The sequence below is a fragment of the Rhamphochromis sp. 'chilingali' genome, assembly GCF_963969265.1.
Source record: "Rhamphochromis sp. 'chilingali' genome assembly, chromosome: 3".
Taxonomy (NCBI): Eukaryota; Metazoa; Chordata; class Actinopteri; order Cichliformes; family Cichlidae; genus Rhamphochromis; species Rhamphochromis sp. 'chilingali'.
Genome location: NC_137931.1, coordinates 27,062,474 through 27,083,463, shown reverse-complemented (window position 1 = coordinate 27,083,463; position 20,990 = coordinate 27,062,474). Strand labels below are relative to the sequence as shown.

Here is a 20,990-nt window from a genome sequence, read left to right as displayed (position 1 = left end):
GGCAACAGGGAAGACACCCAACTGAAGAGAGCAATTCATCATGTATAAAAGCTCAGCTTCAAAAAATCCATAAAGTGTTTTAAAGAGTGAAGAGGGGATTGGATCTAAAAGACATGTGGTGGGTCTCACTGTGGAGAAAACTTTCTTAAGGTTCTCAGCATTAACCAGGACAAAGCTGTCCAGTGTCTCCTCAGGTACAATCGAGCCCTCAGATGTGTTTAACCCTTGTATGGTGTTCGGGTCTGTGAGACCCGTTTTCAGTTTTTCTCAAAAGAAAAATTAAACAATTAATTATTTTTTCAACCTGAAATTCATTGGCTTTGGCTTATTTTCTGTGAAGAACATAAATCCGAACTAATTTTCAATGACCTCATACTGTACCTCCCCCCCACGCATTTACATTACATACAAGGTGTTCGGGTCCACTGGACCCAGGTCTAATAAAAGTGTTGAAAGTGTAGGTCCTGTGTTCCCATACTCTGTCTTCCTCCTTTCTGGTGCTGCTGATAGTGTTTTCTTCCCCTCCTGCTCCCCCACAAAGTTGCAACATTGTTGAAAATTCAACTACCAACACCGTCTGCTCTTACATTCCCGCACATTTTACCCTCTCTCTTGAGGGATCCAAATTTTATTTTCTCATACCCTGTCCCACCTGCAAATTAGGGGCATAATACTATAAATAAGACTTTGCCAGTGTGGTTCTTTATCACAACTGATCAAGATGGCAAAAGATTATCTGCTGCGAGGGCCATCCAATTGATTTTGGAAGAGAGAGGGGCTTCGGATGATGATGTTGACAAAGAGGGTTCAGAATATTTCACATTGCTGAAAATTCAGAGTCTGACAGTGACTTTGAAGAAGAGGATGAGGTTGAGCACCATTTAGTAACAAAACAAAGACGAGTACCTGATTTGCAGCCAGCTCCAGGACCAGAACAAGCCCACCAGACAGCAAGTGAAGAAATATGGATGCCAATAACTGGTGAAATTGAATGGTCTTCTTGCCCAAGAAATGAGCCACCCTGCAGAGCTGTTACTGTGATGAGCCAGGGCCAACACGGCTGGCAGTTACTCATGTGCAGGACATCAAGTCTTCATTTGAGCTTTTCATCCCAGATTCCATCCAGAAAATTATTCTGGATTGCAGTAATCTAGAAGGACGGTGTGTTTTTGGAGAGAGGTGGAAGGAGATGGACCAAATTGATCTGCAGGCCTACTTTGGGGTTCTTATCCTTGCAGGAGTTTTGAGGTCCAAAGGGGAATCCACAGAATCCCTGTGGGATGCAGAAACCGGCAAGAACTTTTCCGTGCATCAATGTCTCTGGAAAACTTCCACAAAATTTGCAGGATTATCCGTTTTGATAACCGAGACGACAGACCAGCTCGACGGCAGAGAGACAAGCTAGCTGCCATCAGGACAGTGTGGGATAAGTGTGTGCACCACCTCCCCCTGTTTTACAACTCTGGGCCTAATATCACCATTGATGAGCAGCTGATCCCATTTAGTTGTGAAACATATTGCTTCACGTGTAAATGTGTTGTCTTTCCACTCACTCCACTTGATTATAACTGATTTATTTTTTAAAAACATTTTATAAAACAAAAAAACAAAAAAAAAAACGAGAAGCACATTAATTCATAAATGTGATCTAACAAAGGTAAAGGGAAAAAAATAACCATGTTTACTGTTCATATGGTTTGTAATTGGGATGAAGTAAACATCTGTTGAGTAATTTAACATAAAATTGTTTGATAGTGTTAATTTGGAAAGCCAAAACTCTAGCGGGTCCACCAGACCCATGAACACTAGCTGAGTAACAAAAATATGAACACCACACAAGGGTTAAAATCATATCGCGATTAGATAAAATATCAGATCTGATGGCGCTGACTTTTCCCCTGAAGTGGTCTGCAAACTGCTCACAGAGCGAGTCTGTGGGGGTTCTTTGGGAGCTGTTAAAATCAGGGTTAAATAAATGATCTATGGTGGAAAAGAGGACCTTGGGATTATTTTTGTTATTATTGATTATTTTGGCGAAGTATGAATTTCTTGAATTCCTTAATGTATTATTGTACATTTTGAGTTGCTCGCAAAATATTTGATGGTTGATAGTATTTTTATTTTTCCTCCATCTCCTTTCTGCTGCCCTGCAATTTCTTTTGAGTTTTTTGACTTCTTCGTTTCTCCAGGGTTTTACTCTGTTGAGGGAGGCCCACCACAGGTTGATCAATCCTGGGCATGTGTATCGCAGTTAGTTGACTGCCTTAGCTGCCCAAGTGATGTCAGCCCTTTTTAGCCATAGCCAGTAATTGGTCTTCTCAGCAGTGTTAGCCAATTCTCTTATAGCCTGCCATTGTGCCTGTCCTCTGATCCCAATCTTTCTGAGCAGTTTTGTTGTTGTACTGGCAACAAATCTGCCGCACTTCCACCAGGCGCACCTTGATCTTCCAGCCTCTATCCTCTGCCTCAGCTGCCAAGTTGGCATACTGCAGCTTTTTACGCTCAAATACTTCCTCAATTACTTCCTCCCATGGTACAGTCAGCTCAATAAAGTACACAAGTTCTTGGGAGTTAGACCAAAGGACAAGGTCTGGTCGCAAAGTAGTTGTTACGATCTCTATGGGAAAAATTAGCCTCTGATCCAAGTCCACTTGCATCTGCCAATCCCTAGCAACCTTCAGCGGGCCCAGGTCTGGGTTTGACGGGCTCGTCCTCAGCTTGTCTCCTTCCTGGACAAATGCTGATAAAAACGGACACTCCTCTTGGTTCGTGGAAGGTTGAGCGTTGATGGATTTTCATTTGCGCTCAACTTTCTCAGCTAGACACCTGAAACCTGGTTGTGTCTCCATGTGTATCTGCCCTGAGTAAGGCTCGTCCTACAACCAACCAAGATGTGCTTGAGTGTGGCTGGGACTGTACACAAGGGGCAGGATGGGTCCTTTCTAAACCACAGCTGCAGATTTATTGGGGAAAGCAGCACATCGCATGTCGCTCGGATGATTAAACTTAGTCTGTTAGACTCCATGCCCCAGATAGGCTAGGGATAGGCAATGCCAGTATCCCGTCGCTATAGAGTGCAACGCTGCTGAGGCATTTGGGAAGTCCGAGCCACTTCTTAATGTAGGAGCTCACTAGCCTCTCTAGTCGATTGGAATGATTGAGCAAGACCTTGTACATTGTCAACGGCCACAGTAGTCTGGGTAATAACCCGAACTGGAAGTACCAGAGCTTCAGTTTCCCTGGGAGTGCAGTGTTGTTAATCCGCTTGAGGTCATTAGCCAAGTTCTGCCTTAGTTGTTCTACTTGTTCTGCATTATACCACCATCCCAGGCTCTTTATGGGCTTCTGTAATACTGTTGGAATTGGTTCTCCACTGATATAAAATTGCTCGGCTGTCAGTTTTCCTTTTACAATGGAGATACTTTTAAATACTCTAGGAACAACAAGTAGGCCTGCAGAGCGAGAGTGAAGTGCTCTAATAGGGTGATATGGTACTACAAGATCATTAAGATAAGATGGGGCCTGATTATTTAAGACCTTGTATGTGAGGAGCAGGATTTTGAATTCAATTCTGGATTTAACATGAAGCCAATGAAGGGAAGCCAAAACAGGAGAAATATGGGGTATAAATATAGTACTACAGTTGCCTGCTAGTACTAGGCAACTGTACTAGCAGTTGCCTAGTACTAGCAGAGGTAGAGGACCCGAGCTCGCCCGCAGGGATGAGAGGGCTTTTTTATTTTATTTTTATAAATGTATGTATGTATCTATAAAATGAAAGTGATGTTAAAGTTATTGTGTCATTCATAAATACTATTGCAGTCATGAAGTGCACCATGTTAAATAACCTGGCCACGTTGGGTAAAACCACTCTGACAGTACACAACACTGCATACATTGTTCATGAGGGAGAGAACAGCGAGCATAAAAAGCCCGTGACCTGGCTGTTCTAGTGGCAGCGACTCATTAAGAAAGTGTATCTATTACTGCCTCCTGATGGTCGCTGTCAATAAGTACAATTTTTCATATACCGACAAGAATCATTTTCACACCGATCCTGAGGTTTAATTTTTATCAGTCTGATCATGAGAACAATGATAATAATAAGCTGTTAAACACTGTTGTCAGCAGTAACCCTCATTTAATAATAATACACCAACACTCATTTAGAAAAAATGTCTAATGTGAGACATCAGCTGTATTTAGTAAAATATCTATCGGATAAACAGAACGTTTTTTTTATCATTTAATTTCTGTTTATGTTGGATGAGAAGCTCGGGTGACTGGGAGAACTAAGAAACACCCGGTACAAGTGCGGAGTCCACTGATTATATGCAAAATTTTGTTTTTACTGGATCTTTATTCAAATTTACGCATTACAGAAACGCTTTATTTTATTTTTATTATTTTATTGCCATCCAGTGGTCACTCTCAGGAACTACAACTCCATGCATACAGCACTGACAAGGACGATATTCACATTGGCATTCAGTGCTAACGTTCATCACTGATAATAAGAAAGTATTTAGTATTAAATGTCATGCAAATGACTAATATGAGCAGTGACCAACAGGAGTCTTGGTCCAGTCTTGATTCGCATCCTGAAACTTAATAGGCAGATTTAGCCAAGCAAGTTCTTCGATACATTTTATTCAACACATTCAAAACCACCAGCAGATATCTACTATTTTACTTCCTTACAAAACCAGTGCTCTATTTAATTTTTAGATATACCTCAGTAACTGTAACCATGCATGAATCACATCATATTTAAAAACACTGTGTACTGTGTTGAGACGTCATGGGTCTAGAGGTATTGCAAAATACAGTAAAAGAACATCATTCCATGATTCAGTTACTGGAAAAATCACAACAATCATCAGTGTGACTCATGGTATGTGTCCACAGAAGCTTTTCTTTTTGCGCTTCATAGTCATTGCCTATGTAGCCACGCAACTTCAGCAGCATTACATTGGTTTTGAGATATAGGGTAGTTACTTGAGTTGCAATGTTCATAATTGCATGGAGTTTATTTCTGGCATGTTTTCAGTGCTTTTGTAAACACTCAAAAACACACTTTTTCTGAATGAAATTATCTTAAAATAGATTCAGTGTATCTACAAGAAAGTGGCATTGTTTTAAGTTTAGTCCATCAAGTCGCCAATACTGTACAAAAACAGCTTGTGGACAGTTACAACAATCACAGCCAGCAGAAAACAGACTACCTCATGGTGTTCATGCTCAGATCAAAGTGTTAAATCTTCTGGGTTTAAAGACTGTGGGTGAGTAATTTTATCAACTAGGGAAACTTTGCAGAGACTCCCAGTTCTGATCTAACAAATGAATGTCTTATTCTAATGAGATCCCAGAGACTACAAGACAAAACTGAAGGAATAAGACACAAAAATGTTGAGGTGTTTTATAACTAAAATAACTATCTGGTCTGCAGTGGGCTGGATTTAGGTAAAAATGTGACAGTAAGACTAACCTAAAGTCCATTCAGCTGGTATGGTGATTGACAGTTGAACAGATGTCGTGATAGATTAGCAAGTTTTCCAGGGTGTATCCTGCTTTGATAACCTCTCAGTTATTAGATTATAATTCAAATGCAGGCCATTTACCATTTACCATTTTCTGAATATTTCAATATTCATATATTGAAAAATATTGAAAATATACATATATTCATATATGAATATTTCTCGGAATAGTTCATCTCTGTTCAACAGCTTGTCTGGAAGTGCTAACATTTGCTGCTCATTCAATGCATAATCAAATCTGACCTGGAACATGCTCAGGGTACAAACATCTGTAGCAACATACACTAAGTTCTGAAATATTGTAATTGTGGTACTACTTTAGCAAAAAGCAAATTAAAAAATTCAAAGGCTAAAACGAATGGTACTGAGGGTAATGAACTCTATTGTAAAAAAAAAAAAAAAAAGGGTCAAATTTTACCCAGACAGTATGGGACAGTATAGAAAGGTTTCTTTAACCCTCTCAAGGCAGGCGTTGCAGATTTGCAACAGTTAAAAGCTAACAACCTGATTACCCCACATACATATTTTATGAGGTTTTTTTACTCAGAAGTACCACTGCAGGTATTCTTTTGTGCATTAGCAACAAAAACTTAATTTGAGCCTGAGAGGGTTCAAGTTGAAGACCATAAAATGATGTTTGCTATTTGATTACACTTATAACTTATTCATTCATCAAAAGACATGGTGACATTAAAGTTTGGACGGTACAGAGAGAAATAATGAGACAAGACGCTATTTACACTAAACTGAACACAGAGAAGCTGAAGAATCAAGAGAGATCGAAAACCCTGATGTTGTTCTGAACACAAACCCAAACCCAGGATAAAGAGGTTCAGTGAATGTGGTGTTGAAGGTGTGGAGGTGGATCAGAGTGTCAGAGGAGACTCTGTAGAAGGACAGAGTGCCAGCAGGACAGTCCAGATACACTGCTACTCTGCCAGACCAACAATAGGAAGAGCAGATGAACATTTCTCTATTGTTGTGCCAAGCAAAGCAACCTCGTTTAGAGAAGCTGAGACACCAGGACTGATCGTTAAATCCAAATTCAATGTCATTTCTTTCATCTCTGTGCCCTTTTCTTGGGATTCTTTCATAACTCACTGATATGTGAACCTGTCCATTTTTCTCGACCTCCCAGTAACAGCGACCAGTCAGACCTTCTCTACACAGCACCTGGGGGCACCAGTCATCAAATCTGTCTGGATGATCAGGATATGGCTGCTCCTCCTTAACATATGTCACCTTCCTGTTGTTGTCAGACAGCTTAAGATTCTTGTGTACTGTGTTTGTGTTGATTGTGAGTTGACAGGAATCTGATGGAGAGAACAAACACAATCCAGTTGCAGTTATTGATCCATCATCTGTTCATTGATTGACACTTTGATGATGACTCCTGACATCAGAGATGTGAATGAGTGATGTGACAGTTTGAATATGGTTGAATGTGTGCTGCTTTGTGTTCATGAATCACATTAAAAACACACTTACACTTCCTCAGACCTGGTGTCAACCATTGGTCTCCTGAAGGCTCCACCCTGAGAGAAGGAGGGGGTTACATCCTGCACATTACATCGCTCTTTTACACACAAGGACAGACACACACATCTGTCTAAACTAAACAATGACAAAGATGTTCCTGCAGCTGCTACACACAAATATATCCAATTTATGTTCACTGCCTCTTGTAAGAGGAAAAATGCTCCTAACATCAGTGATTAACAGATCAGTCAAAATTTCGCAATAGTCCAATAAACAGATCAACAGTGAGAAATATTTTCAATCACTCCTCCCTCTATTAGAAATTGTCTGTGGGTGTAGCAGTCCTCTCCATACCTGAGAGTGTCCAGACTCCAGTCTGGATTCTCCAGTCCAGAAGACAAGAGCTTCACTGCTGACTCTCCCAGATGATTGTAGCTCAGGTCGAGTTCTCTCAGATGGGAGGGGTTGGACGTTAGAGCTGAGGCCAGAGAATCAGAGCCTTCTTTTGCGATCAGACAGCCTGATAGACTACATACACACACAACATATATGAAGGAAACTCCCAGGGAATTGCTGTGTGCTGTGAAATAATATGACATATTAAAATAAGAAGAGCAATAACTGAAACAGGGAGCTAGCAGCTATCATGTCATAGTATTCTAAATATCAGTATATATATCAGTCTATATCTGTCATTTGTGTGTTCATCTTTAAAGCCATTTCTTGTGCTGTGTTTTCAGATTTGATTCCACCTATTCAAATCTGTCATTGAGTTGGTTCTTATTAAGCATTTGAAGAGACGAGGTCCCCCCGCTTACACCAATTACATGTGAGAGAGGGTAAAAGGACTCAACATCCAGCCTTGTATGTTTAAAATGATACAGAATGCTATGAATAAATTATCTTAATCCGTGGTGCTAGTTTCAGTCGTTATGCAAATGTACTGTTCATAAGGTTGGGGAAACCTTCAATCAGCTGAGACTAAAGAAGTCACTTGGGTGAGTGATGAAATGTTTCTCCCACTGAAAACACTATGTCTTCATCTTAATCAAAAATATAACCGAAGTCTAATAATATGATTAATGAGCAATACAGTTTATAATGTCTGCTCCAATGTCTGGATTTTGTGTGTAGACATGATCCAGCTTCTGCCTTGTGAAAAGAAAAAATGTGTCTCCAGCTCATCTTTATATATGATTCTGAATGAAAAAAAAAGGTATTAAGTATGTTGTGATTGTTAAACACAGAACCATAATTCATATGTGAGTTTGCTGACAGTTGATCATACTTAACTGCTTAATTGCTTATCACTGAGAGTGTGTGTGAGTTGGACTTGGAGGCTGTGTGTGTGTGTGTGTGTGTGTGTGTGTGTGTGTGTGTGTGTGTGTGTGTGTGTGTGTGTGTGTGTGTGTGTGTGTGTGTGTGTGTGACATTGAGAAGCTGGGAATATAAAAAAATCTCTGACTATAACATATGTATGAGCTAATAAAATAAACTCTAGTAAGTATATTTACTATTACTATAGTTATCTATATAGTATAATTGACAAGCACAGAGTTTTGAAGAGAAATAGTAAGAAAAAATGATTCCTATGTATTTGAATTTAAAAAAGAATTATGTTAAAACTGATTTTCATATGAGGATGAGTTGATGATAAATTTAACTCAAGTATCAGAAGAAATCAGCATTCGTTCAGAGTAGGTTAATTAACTTAGTATAACTCAGGTGATTTAATTATTGTTTAAAAATCTGAGTATTAATCCCAAATTAGTTAGTAGCTCTTACAGGTTAGTCCAGGCTTTTAAAAGTTACAGACCCCTGTGGCTTAGTTTACCGAGTCACTAAAATAAAACCAGTCATATTCCTAGAGCACTGATCTAGATGGGAGCTGTCATTAATATGTGTTGCTGGGGAATCTTCCTTGAGCTACAAGGGTTCCTCAGAGATAAGAAGGATAGACATCCAGAATAGATGCAGTTAGAACTGAGCAAATCCCCTCATCTGTTGGCTCCATCTAAGCTCTGCACTCTCAACTGGATAATGCTCATAGGATCAGAGACTAGACTTTATAAACAGAGAGCCGAGGCAGATTTCGTGTACTGGGGTTCTGATTTCACAGATCAACATAGTTCACTTGATATCGTTCCCTAGTCCATCCAGCATGTGAACACTGGAATATTGTGAAAATACTTTTTTGTAATTTAATGTGGTATGGTAAACTTGTATGTATTCTATAGTGAAAGTGAAATATTTCAAGCCTGTGTTTTAACATTGATAATTGTAGCTTATAGCACATGATAATCAGAAATCTCAACTATGGTCATATTACAGTAAAAAAGTATTCAAACATTGTATAAGCAGTCTAGGTCAGTAACACCCAACCACAGTCATGGAGAACAGTGTTGATAGTTGACAGTTGTGCAGACTATGATGATTAACACCTTCCACAAAAAGTATAAAAATACAGACTAGCTCAAGGCTGCTATCAAATCACAGTTGGCTTTAGTAACACCAGACAAAGGTTTTCTTAGAGCTGTGGTTCATTAAGCCAAAATATTGACCCGATGATGAAAAGTAAAATCATCAAACTTATTATATTTTTATGAGAACAAAGTGAATATCTAAAAGAACGTCACCGAAGTGTCATTCAGAAGGAAAAGTCTAAAAATATTTGATCATCACAGTTCAAACATTTAAATGTATTGAAGGGTGAAGTGTTTGACAAGAGTATTACTAAAAGGTTTTTTAACCCTTTAAGACCTACCATAGAACCAAGTCCACCAGAGCTTACTTTATATTTTTACATGCTGTAGTGCCATTTTTGTTGCTATACATCAATACAACTGTTATAGCCCAAATTTTAATAATATGTTTGCATTAAGTCCATAGTAACTGCATAAATTGCAAAAAAGTGCAATAAACTACAAATAATTTCAAATTCGTTTTTGTCTTTTTTACATATATTTCTACTTGGAGAAATTTAAGAGGTTCATCCCTCAAAACTTTATATACAAAGAAGTTGCAAAAAATAGGAACAGGAAATTTATTTTGAGTGTCTTCATAGTTTTATTTTTGAGATACAACAATTTTTATATACTGCAGAAAAAACTAAAAACAATCCTATGATGCAAATTTGCAAAGAAAACAGCATGTGCATCAAAATAAACTATTTAAAGCAGTGCAATTTGAGTTCTAAGCATGTCAAACATGACTTAAAAAAAAAACAGTATAGGCTTTTAAGGCCTACAAGTAAAAAACTACATTTTCCGCGAAAATGACGTCACTTCCGGTTTTGGGCAGGTAATGGGGGACATGCGATCGGTCACGCTGATGTCTATTTCAATGTAGGAAGTGTTACGAACAGCTGATCGCATTGGCAAAGTGTGTTTCTGGAATATTATGTTTTTCTTCCTGCAAGCGCTTTTTATGCAATTTTTGCAAAGCTATATGTGGAAGGAAACCGTGACCTAGGACAAGCTGATGGCATAAGATGTAAGTACAACTCCTCTGGTTTCATGTGCAAAAAAATATTATTGCGCTAGCTTACGTGGTTCCGGTTCTACAGGTATTTAAAAATAGTTACGCAAAACCGGCTTTAAAGGGTTAAATGTGAATTCACAGTCACAAGCAAGAAGCAAAAGCAGAGGAAAATAATATAAAATCTTAATAAAACTAATATCCAAAATAAAGAAGGATATGCAACAATTAATTTGCAAATCATACAGTCTTACAAATTCATCTACATGTTATGAGTTGTAACAGATATGTGAATACTGACCTGAGACTTTCCAGTATACAATGTGAACTCTTCAGTCCAGAAGCCAGCAGCTTCACTCCTGAATCCTGCAGGTTGTTGTTACTCAGGTCAAGTTCTTTGAGATTAGAGGACGGGGAGCTGAGAACTGAGGACAGATCTTCACAGCTTCTCACTGACAGGTTACAGATATTCAGTCTTCAAAATGTAAAAAAATAAAATAAAATAAGAGAAAATGGAAATAAGAAAATGTGTAGTAAGTTATTAAATACTCTCCACTGTCCACTAAGTAATGGATTGTAAAGAAACACCACTGTTTACTTACAGAGCTTTGCAGGAGGCTTTGGTCACTGGCAGCAGCCTCAAAAGAGCCTCCTCTGAAGCAGAGTATTTCTTCAGGTCAAACACATTCAGATCTTCTTCTGATGACAGTAAGATGAAGGCCAGAGCTGACCACTGAGCAGGAGACAGTTTATCTGTAGAGAGACTTCCTGAACTCAGGGCCTGTTGGATCTTCTCCACTAGAGAATGATCATTCAGTTCATTCAGACAGTGGAACAGGTTGATGCTTTTCTCTGCAGACAGATTCTGATTGATCTTCTCTTTGATGTACAGGATATTTTCCTGCTTGGTCTGTGAGCCACATCCTATCTGTGTCAAAAGACCTCGTAGGAGAGTCTGATTTTCCTTCAGTGAGAGACCAAGAAGGAAGCGGAGTAACAAGTCCAGGTGTCCATTTGGACTCTTTAAAGTCTTGTCCATAGCACTCACATAGAATTGTGTCTCTGCAAATTCTCTTGTTTCACACTTCTGGGAGATTTGATCTTCCAGCAGATTGATAGCAGACTTAATAAAGGTCAGATGGACATGAAGAGCAGCCAGAAACTCCTGAACACTCAGATGAACAAAGCAGAACACCTTGTCCTGGTACAGTCCTCTCTCCTCTATAAAGATCTGTGTGAACACTCCTGAGTACACTGAGGCTGCTCTGATATCGATGCCACACTCTGTCAGGTCTGATTCATAGAAGATCAGGTTTCCTCTCTGCAGCTGATCAAAAGCCAGTTTTCCCAAAGACTCAATCATCTTCCTGCTCTCTGGACTCCAGTGTGGATCTGTCTCAAATCCTCCATCATACTTGACCTTCTTCACTTTGGCCTGAACCACCAGGAAGTGGATGTACATCTCAGTCAAGTTCTTAGGCAACTCTCTCCTCTTTTTGGTTTTCAGCACATCCTCCACAACTGTAGCAGTGATCCAGCAGAAGACTGGGATGTGGCACATGATGTGGAGGCTTCGTGATGTCTTGATATGGGAGATGATCCTGCTGGCCTGTTCTTCTCTGAATCTCTTCTTGAAGTACTCCTCCTTCTGTTGTTCAGTGAACCCTCTAACCTCTGTCACCATGTCAATACACTCAGGATAGATCTGATTGGCTGCTGCAGGTCGTGTGGTTATCCAGATTCGAGCAGATGGAACCAGCTTACCTCTGATGAGGTTTGTGAGCAGCACACCCACTGCAGTGGGCTCTGTAACATCAGTCAGGGTCTCTGTGTAGTGGAAGTCTAGAGGAAGTCGACACTCATCCAGACCATCAAAGATAAACAGAACCTGGAAGTCTTCAAAGCTGCAGATTCCTGCTTCTTTGGTTTCAGTAAAGAAGTGATGAACAAGTTCCACCAGGCTGAACTTTTTCTCTTTCAACAAATTCAGCTCTCTGAAAGTGAATGGAAACATGAATTGGATGTCCTGGTTGGCTTTTTCAGCAGCCCAATCTAGTATGTACTTCTGCGTTAAGAATGTTTTTCCAATGCCAGCCACTCCCTTTGTCAGGACTGTTCTGATTGGCTTATCTCTTCCAGATGTCTGGAAGAGGTCTTTTTGTCTAATTGTTGTTTCTGGTCTGTCTGATTTCCTGGATGTTGTTTCAATCTGTCTAATCTCATGTTCTTGGTTGACCTCTGCAGTCCCTCCCTCTGTGATGTAGAGCTCTGTGTAGATCTGATTCAGAAGGGTTGGGTTTCCGGCTTTAGCAATTCCCTCAAACACACACTGGAACTTCTTTTTCAGGTTAGATTTAAGTTTATTCTGACACATGATGGGGAATCCTAAAAGAATACACAAACAACATTTATGTAATATAAATAATAATAGTAATAATAATAAAATGGTCTACCACTTATTATATCTTTAGAGAAATCCTCTTACTATTCTCCAGACGTTGAGCCAGCACCTCCTGCTTCATTATTCTCAGGAAGTTCGCTGTGATCCGAAGAAATGCCTCGCTGCTGCTCTTCCTCTCCATCTCATGGTCACCCTGCAACAACTCCTCTGCCTGACTCTTTATGTAATCTGGACTCAGAACCTTCTGGATCTTTTTCAGTTCATTCTTCACAAAAGCATTGAGGTTCTCCTCCAACAGCTGGAAAACATTATTTGAATGCTACATTCACATTCAGACTGAAATCATTGAGAAACATCAGCCATGCATCAGCTATATGTTGGACATACTTTTAATGTAATGGTCTAGTTCTTTCTTTATTGCCCTTTATATTGAAGCAAGCAAGCATTAGCCATGATTGCTTTTTACACAATTATAACAGTATCTACTGATACAATATATGTTTTATGCCTCTCCGGTGAAGTGATTCTCCTGACCGGACTTACCGGCTACCTTGTTTTTCTCCTACAGTGAAAAGGGACATGGCGAATCAGCACTGGTGTGCTGGAAAAAGAACAGAACCTTGATATTCTCTGAAGTTCTGGTTATATTCACAATCCAAAGCTCTAAAAAAGGATAACTAAATATTTAAGTAAGTTGTAAATAGACTATACGAACAATAACCACATAATCGATGTGTGGTTATCATGGATAATATTACCTGGTAAAGTATTTAGAAGATAAGACAACTAGGATTTCGATTCATTAATTGTTTTGCATATAATAACATTTACAACCACTTATAATTTAACAACATTACATAAATCAGTCAACGGTTACTTATTATTATTAACTTACAAAATATTGGCAAGATATTTTATCATCCAGATGAGCAACATAGGATTGGAATGATCAGCTGACTTTATCCACCTCATTTTGTTACATTAGACACCTTGAAATGTGTCCATACTAGCAAAAAGAGCATTAGCTAACGTCAGCCAGAAGAAAGCCACGTCAGTCAAATTCCTGGTAGCCCACACCCAGTCTTCAATCGATAAAACTTGCTTTCTCCCTGCTAAAGTTAGTTAACATTAGCTTAACTGAAAGTGCAAATAAACTTTCTCCTAGTTTTAATCTAATTCAATCTGTTTGTAGTCCTTATGTGGAGTTTCTGGCTGAATAAAGTTCCATCAGGAGCTAAATCAAATTATTAAGCTTTTCTTTTGAATTTTATTCTTTGTGAAAAATTGAAAAACTTACAATGAAATGAACAGAAAAAAACAAGTAATTGTAAACGTACAGACCTTAAATATGGAGTCCAGGTGTTTTTTATCCTGCGGGACAGTCGGACCAGTGGGAACATCTGACCTGGTGACACTGTAAAGAAAATTTCAAGAATTGGCTTCATTCAGTTTTATGCTTGGCAAGTGATTTTTATACACTTTGCCCATACAAGTATACAAGTTATATATATATATATATATATATATATATATATATATATATATATATATATATATATATATATATATATATATATATATTGTGTTGCTGCTATCAAATTCAAAATGAGCAACTGTTCTTGTTCAAATGACACATTTTTGTCATTTAAACATTTGATATATTTTCTATTTTCTGTGTAAATGTGTAAATTAACAACTACTGTATAATAAAATGGTTAAAAATCCATAAAAGTGGCATCACACTTGTTATACATTCGAATCACTTAAACTAAACCATCATTCTTCAGTAATAAACAAAGCCAACTAAGTATTGATCCTAAGATGTCAATCAGCTACTCAACAGGTGGAATATAAGGCAGCTTTGCTAACCAGCACATTTCTGCAGCACTAAAGATGTTGAACTACAAACAAGACAGAGAAGGCTAATAATACAAATAAATATGCAGGAATTACCTGAGAAAACACTCAAACTTAACGCAGACGAACACAAGGCTAAAAAATAGCACAAGAATCTATGTATCCTGCCAAAACAACTACTGGAAATAAACAGCCAGAAACCTCAAGATATAAAGGAGAAACATAACAATTGAATGTAACAATTAAAAAAACTAGATAACAAACAGAACTTTAAATAATAAGCAAGAATTCATTACAAAACCTCACAACTCTGGATCAAAGACCCAGGATTAGGAAAAATGTTTTTTTTAAGTTATGATTGTGACAAAAAGTAAGTGGTGCTAAAAAAACAAAAAAAAAAACAGAACCATTGTACAATAATTAGTTAATTAATGAAATAAATATCATCTTGGGGAGGCAGAGTTTCTCTGAAATAAAGATGGGCAGAGTTTACTGGTCTGCAACAAAATGCATCTACAAATTACTGAACAATTTCAGAATAATGTTCCTCAATGTAAATTTGTGAAGTCTGTGACTATCTCATCATCTACTGCATCATCGTAGGGTGCCAATGGAAGATCATCACTTGTTTCATTGGCAGATTTATTTCACTTATTTCAAGCAAGAATATCTTGTATTAAGTGAAAAAACTGCCAATGGAACAAGTGAAAATTCTCCAGGTCCAAGATGCACTGTCTAAAAACAAGTTTCTATATCTAACTTAAATGTTACTCTCTAGCTGACTTTCTTATTTTAAGTGTAATGAGATTATTTTGACTAGAAATTAGACAAATATACTTGGTAAGATTTTGAGTTTTTGCAGTGTAGGCATGACTCTGTCATGAAAATCACTGGATGAGCTAAGGAACACTTCCCCATGGCATACGCAAATGCAGGTTAAAGCTTTTTCATGCAAAAAAATAAGTAAGAAGTGAAAATAATCCAGAAATAGCACTGCTTTCTCCGGGCCAAAGCTTATTTAAAATGGACTGAGGAAAAGTGGAAAACTGTTCTGTCATCAGACAAAAGAAAATTTGAAATTCTTTTTGGAAGACATGGATCTTTCATCCCCCAGACTAAAGAGGGGGAAAAAACATGCAGCTTGGTATCAGTGTTCAGTTTGACAGCCGGAGCCTCTGATGTGTGGGCGTGCACTGGTGCCTATGGAACTCGCAGCTTGCAAATCTTAAAGGCACCATCAGTGCTAAACGGTTTTAGAGGAGCCTGAATGTAGAGCTGGCCTACCTGCAGTCCAGATCTTCAAACAACTAAAACCTTTGGTGCATCATAAAATGAAAAATATGACAAAGAAGACCTGGAGCTGTTGAGCAGCGAAAATACTATATCAAACAAGAATGAGACACCATTGCTCTCCCAAAGGTCCAGCAACTGGTCCCAGATGTTTATGGACTGTTGTGTAAAGAAGAGAGAGTTCTACACAGTGGCAACCTTGTTCCACTGGGCTGTGCTGCTGCCATCAAATTCAAAATGAGCTACTGCTCTTCTTAAAATGGTACATTGGCTTATTTAAAGATTTTATATGTTGTCTGTATTCAATTGTAAATAAGATGTGGATTTATGAGATTTAAAAATGATCAAATACAAATTTTATGTACATTTACACAGCGTCCTTAATGCAGTTAACTCTTTATTAACTTGGTTTTTCTGAGCTTTTCTTTTTTTCAACATGTTCGTAAATCTGTTTTTCATTTCAAACACACACTAGACTCATAAACTCCGTCATCAGCCGTGTTTTAGTTTTTTCTTCTTTGACTTTCACTAAAAACAAAAACACATCAAGCTGAGCTCATGTTGAAAAATTGACATATTCCTTTGTTAAGACATTTCGGAGCACTGTATGTGGAGCAAAGCTCATGTTTACCTCTCCGCAGTACAGGGCTGTCCTTTAAATTCAATGACCCGTTCAGCCGAGGCAGTGCTCTTCAAGGACACATTGCTAGGTTCAGGACTGGGGTCAGATCCAGCTGTAGTCCTAACTGTATTTCTGTAAATAAAGACGGTGCATTGATTTGAGGGCTCAGCAGTGCCATGGAGGTCAGAGAGTTTGTGACAGTTAGACATGGTCAACTCACATCTGAGCTCTAGTCTCACTCTCATCCTGCTTTCTAATAACATCAATATGATGGCAGCAGTCTGAGGCAGCAGTCTTCAAGGAGATGTAGCTGTGCTCAGGTTCATGTTCAAAATACAGAGTTTTTAACAGTTTACATAGTATGGAGGAAGCTAACAAGAAAGGCATTCTTCCTACACTAACAACTTTCTTTGTTTGCAGTAGTTTGTACTCGTTTGATGACGACAAAAAAACGCTCAGCTGATGATTCCTGCTGGCTTTGCTCCTCCTCTGATGGTTACCTTTGAATCTGAGATCATGTTGTGCTGGTTTACATGGTTCACAAAAGGGCTGCCACAAACGATTATTTTGATAGTCGACTAGTCACTGATTATTTTTGCGATTAGTCGACTAATTAGATCCATTGGACATAAAATGTACAGGATATTGCACCAGCATGCATCTGCTCTTATATAACTATCATTAGCTTAGTGTTTAAAGTGTTTAAGGTATGTGCTAACCAAAACTAAAGATAAGATGATGGTTTATTAAACTTTTAATGAAATTTGCAGATTGTCTTGGTGGAGTTTAATAAACTCAGCCGTCTGCTCCTTGCTATCTAAAATATTACAGGACACTGGAGTAAATTCTCTACCATCTCACACTTCTGTTTAATTGGTTTTCTGTTTGACGTTTATTCAACTGTGTGAAAACTAAAACTTTAATCTCAGCTAAACCGGTTTACTCAGGAACAAACAAAACACTGAAAAAAGCCAAGCAATAGCATTTTTAAGTTATCTAAGTGACTTATACTGTATCATGTTAAACCTTAGTAGCGAAAGACCGCGGACGGTTTGAAAACGATGTGCCGGGAGTTGAACCTTGACCCCCCGGCCAGCTCGTCTATGAAAACGTCAGATCACTTTTGCAAATGTGTGATGTCTTGATAAATTGAGCAAATATTTGAAGTTTACACAGCTACATTCTCGCCTGAAAATATCTGAAAACTTTATTTTGCAACCCAGAAAGAGTAATAACAGTAACATTAAACCTAAGTAGCTGCCGCCATTGTTGGAAACTGGAATTGACTGAGCCGCGCTATGAATTCTGGGATAGGTTGTGTCACGAATGATACACCCGACCAATCCTTCAGATCTGGGGGAAATTAAGGACGCATTTGCCTGCCGCATATGGAGAAGTCTTCAAGTTTGGACAGCCTTTGTCGCGTCGCTGTAACATAATCGGCCTACAAATGCGGCCTCTGAATTTGGACACAGACTGCTTCTTCTTTGGCGTTTAACAGCAGCTGGCATCCTTGTAAATGCATTGCTGCCATCTTTTGTTTCAGTCCGTTACTACACTCTTAAATCCTACTTATTCCGGCGTCTTTCAGCATCTTACAAAGCTTCAAAAGACGCGTCGACTATTAAATTAGTCGTCAACGTAATCGTGACTACTCGAGGAATCGTGGCAGCCCTAGTTCACAGTGTTTGTGTAATATGGGTAAGTTAACAATTACTGTATAATGAAATGGTTGGAAACAAATTAGAAAGGCATCACATTTGTTTTAGTGGAAGAATAAAAGCTGCTGACCTCGCTGAGTGGAAAAAGAAATTCAAGTCACTTAAACTAATTCATCATACTTCAGTAATGAACAAAGCCAAATAAGTGTCGTCCTAAGATATCGATCAGCTACTCAGCAGGTGGAATATAAGGTAGAGGCCGTCTGTGCTAACAAGCATATAAAGAAAATGAAGGTTTGTATGTCGACTGTAACCACCTGAGCAGAATGATAAAAACACAGACGTGAGGCCGATGACCTGCTGCTGCTAGCACCGCTGATGGTAGCAGTACTCATCTCTACTTTGGATTTAAAAAAGCCTTTCTTTACATCTAAAAGACATGATAGACACATTTTACTTGTCTTTGTTCAATCTCTGTATCAGGAAGCTGCCACTGTATATCAGTTCTATGCTACCTGGTCCTATAGACCACCTCAAACTCATTTCAGTGACAGAATCATACTGCAGGTCTCTGAAGTCTGTCCTCAGCTCAGAAGATCTGTTTTAGTTCCTAAACTGTATTCTTTGTTAACACTTGATTAATTTAACAGGAACAGGAACCATTCAGATTCTGTGGGTAGCTGTTTTAGATGATTTACCTCTTTAATTCTTCAATAACTGTGTCTGTATCGTTTTAAAAAATTTTCTTAAATATTTTAAATTGTATTTGTCATTTTAAACTTGTGGTAAACTATTAAACTCTGTTATGTAAATAAGACCCAAAAAAGCCCATGTTCATGTTTACCTCCCTGCAGCAGAGGGTTGTTGTTTAAATTCAATGTGGCATTCAACTGAGGCATCACTCTTTAAGGACACACAGCTGGGTTCAGTTCCAGGTTGGTTCCTGTGAATAATGATGGAGCAGTGATGTGAGTGCTGAGCTGTGACATGGAGAAGAGTCATGGACAGTTAGAGATGGTCATCTCACCTCTGAGCTGTGGTCTGGCTCTCATGTTCCCCACACAGAGTGGTTTTAGATGGAGGGACTCCCTCCTCTCTGTCCTCACACTGATCCATGCTGCTGAATTCACATCCACATCAGCTAAAACACACTTTCTACCTTCACCTGGAGAGGAAACACAAATCATCCCAGAACATACAGGATGCATTTAATGACACGAGTATCTACCGGTAGTTCTAAGCTGACCCTACACCCTCTGTGTTTGAATGAAGGGTCTGCTGTTCTAAACTGACCAGCCTTTAGGGTCAGTGGGTTATAAATCCCTCCAACAGTGAGTAACTAAAATCTGTGAACATGCATTACCTGTTTTTGACTGATAAGGAGGAAACTTCAAAAACAGATACCCTACAGGTTTCCCACATCATGTCTGCAACAAATCTATTTATAGATTTGAATGTATAAATAGCATGTCTGACATTATTACAAGAAGAAAGAAGGGAGACTGTACAACACTTTGTTTAGAAGGAAAAAACATCTACTATCCCATAATATCATGCCCTGTTTCACCTAAGACATGAAATCATGACAGGCATAATAATTTAAATGAAAATGTATGTGAAAATAAGGAATGACCATTTGACCTTTACCTTCACTGTTAGGTCAAAGTTCACTTTGTCAAAGTTCGAGGTCAAAGGTTACCTTGATTTTTTGAACCATATTGAGTAATATAGCATATGAAAGGCCATTAAAAGGGCTGTAAAACACTAATTTTTTTCAATATGACGCCCTACCACGTCACAATGACGTCATGACCTGCTGACGCCATCCTACTGTAATTAAAAACATCATTAAACCTCAAACTTTTACTTTTGCCCTCCTGTATAGAGCGCTTCTGAGGTCCACCTAAGTAATAACCAGCATTCAGTCGAGAGCAGCGTCTCAAAGGCCAGCGTGGATGCCGCTGCGCCCACAGCTGGCAACACTCCATCACTACAAGTATCATAACAACACGCATGATTTTGTAATTCTGTAATTAACATTAACATTAACAACATCCTCCTTAAAGTGAAAGTGTTGTAAACATAACTTCTCACACGGCCAACATAAGACACGCAGGAATTTGACACACAATGAACCTGCTCTCAAACTTGACCTGAAAAGCATGTAAGGATTAACATCCCGACGGGAAACAGAAAGTAAACAGAAATAGATTTTATTATTTACCGACAGTAAGCTGTCTTTTAAAGTTGTGAGTGGTTGGGGTGACTGAGGTTGTGGTATTTAAAAACAGCGGTCGTTAGAGTTATTCGGGGAAAATGGCTGTGTTGCCTCATATAACGGAAACCAGCTGGAAATGCTCCGCCCCGACTAAAGTTACCAAAGGCACCGGAAGAGCCGAGCGGCGGCTTTCTGCTGATTCTATATGTAGCAGAGTGAAAGCAGACACTTCTCTGACAGCGAGCATACAGTTTAAAATAAGGGAAAACTTACAGTCCCGAGCACACGGTGAAGAAATCCAGCTGCTCTACCAGTGGTCTTCTTCTTTGGCTATTAGAAACCGGCGCATTAGCGCCAACTGCTGCCAAATAAAATAAACTTTATTCTGATGAGGACTAATCAGCTATGACCACAAACGCATTTTATAATGAAATAATATCTGTAA

The 20,990-nt window shown here is 38.7% G+C and overlaps 1 protein-coding gene across 3 annotated transcripts; it reads right to left on the bottom strand.

Moving 5' to 3' along the window:
• Positions 1-1,701: 1,701 nt before the first annotated feature.
• Positions 1,702-20,955, bottom strand: LOC308393295 (NLR family CARD domain-containing protein 3-like). Of its 3 annotated transcripts, none has more exons than XM_080876957.1 (11): positions 20,552-20,785; positions 19,355-19,492; positions 19,172-19,270; positions 16,676-16,798; positions 14,239-14,311; positions 12,982-13,195; positions 11,099-12,881; positions 10,798-10,971; positions 7,374-7,547; positions 7,029-7,075; positions 1,702-6,853 (listed from the first exon to the last, which is right to left on the bottom strand). In XM_080876957.1, exons 2-11 carry the CDS (start codon positions 19,441-19,443, stop codon positions 6,282-6,284), a joined length of 3,348 nt encoding a protein of 1,115 aa, XP_080733083.1. In that variant the 5' UTR covers positions 19,444-19,492; positions 20,552-20,785; the 3' UTR covers positions 1,702-6,281. The 3 variants fall into 3 exon arrangements, 2 of the variants coding, with proteins under 2 accessions (XP_080733083.1, XP_080733082.1); XM_080876956.1 differs by lacking the exon at positions 20,552-20,785 and adding an exon at positions 20,819-20,950 and having other exon boundaries at positions 1,703-6,853; XR_013970952.1 differs by lacking the exon at positions 20,552-20,785 and adding an exon at positions 20,819-20,955 and having other exon boundaries at positions 6,808-6,853; positions 7,029-7,099.
• Positions 20,956-20,990: the final 35 nt, after the last annotated feature.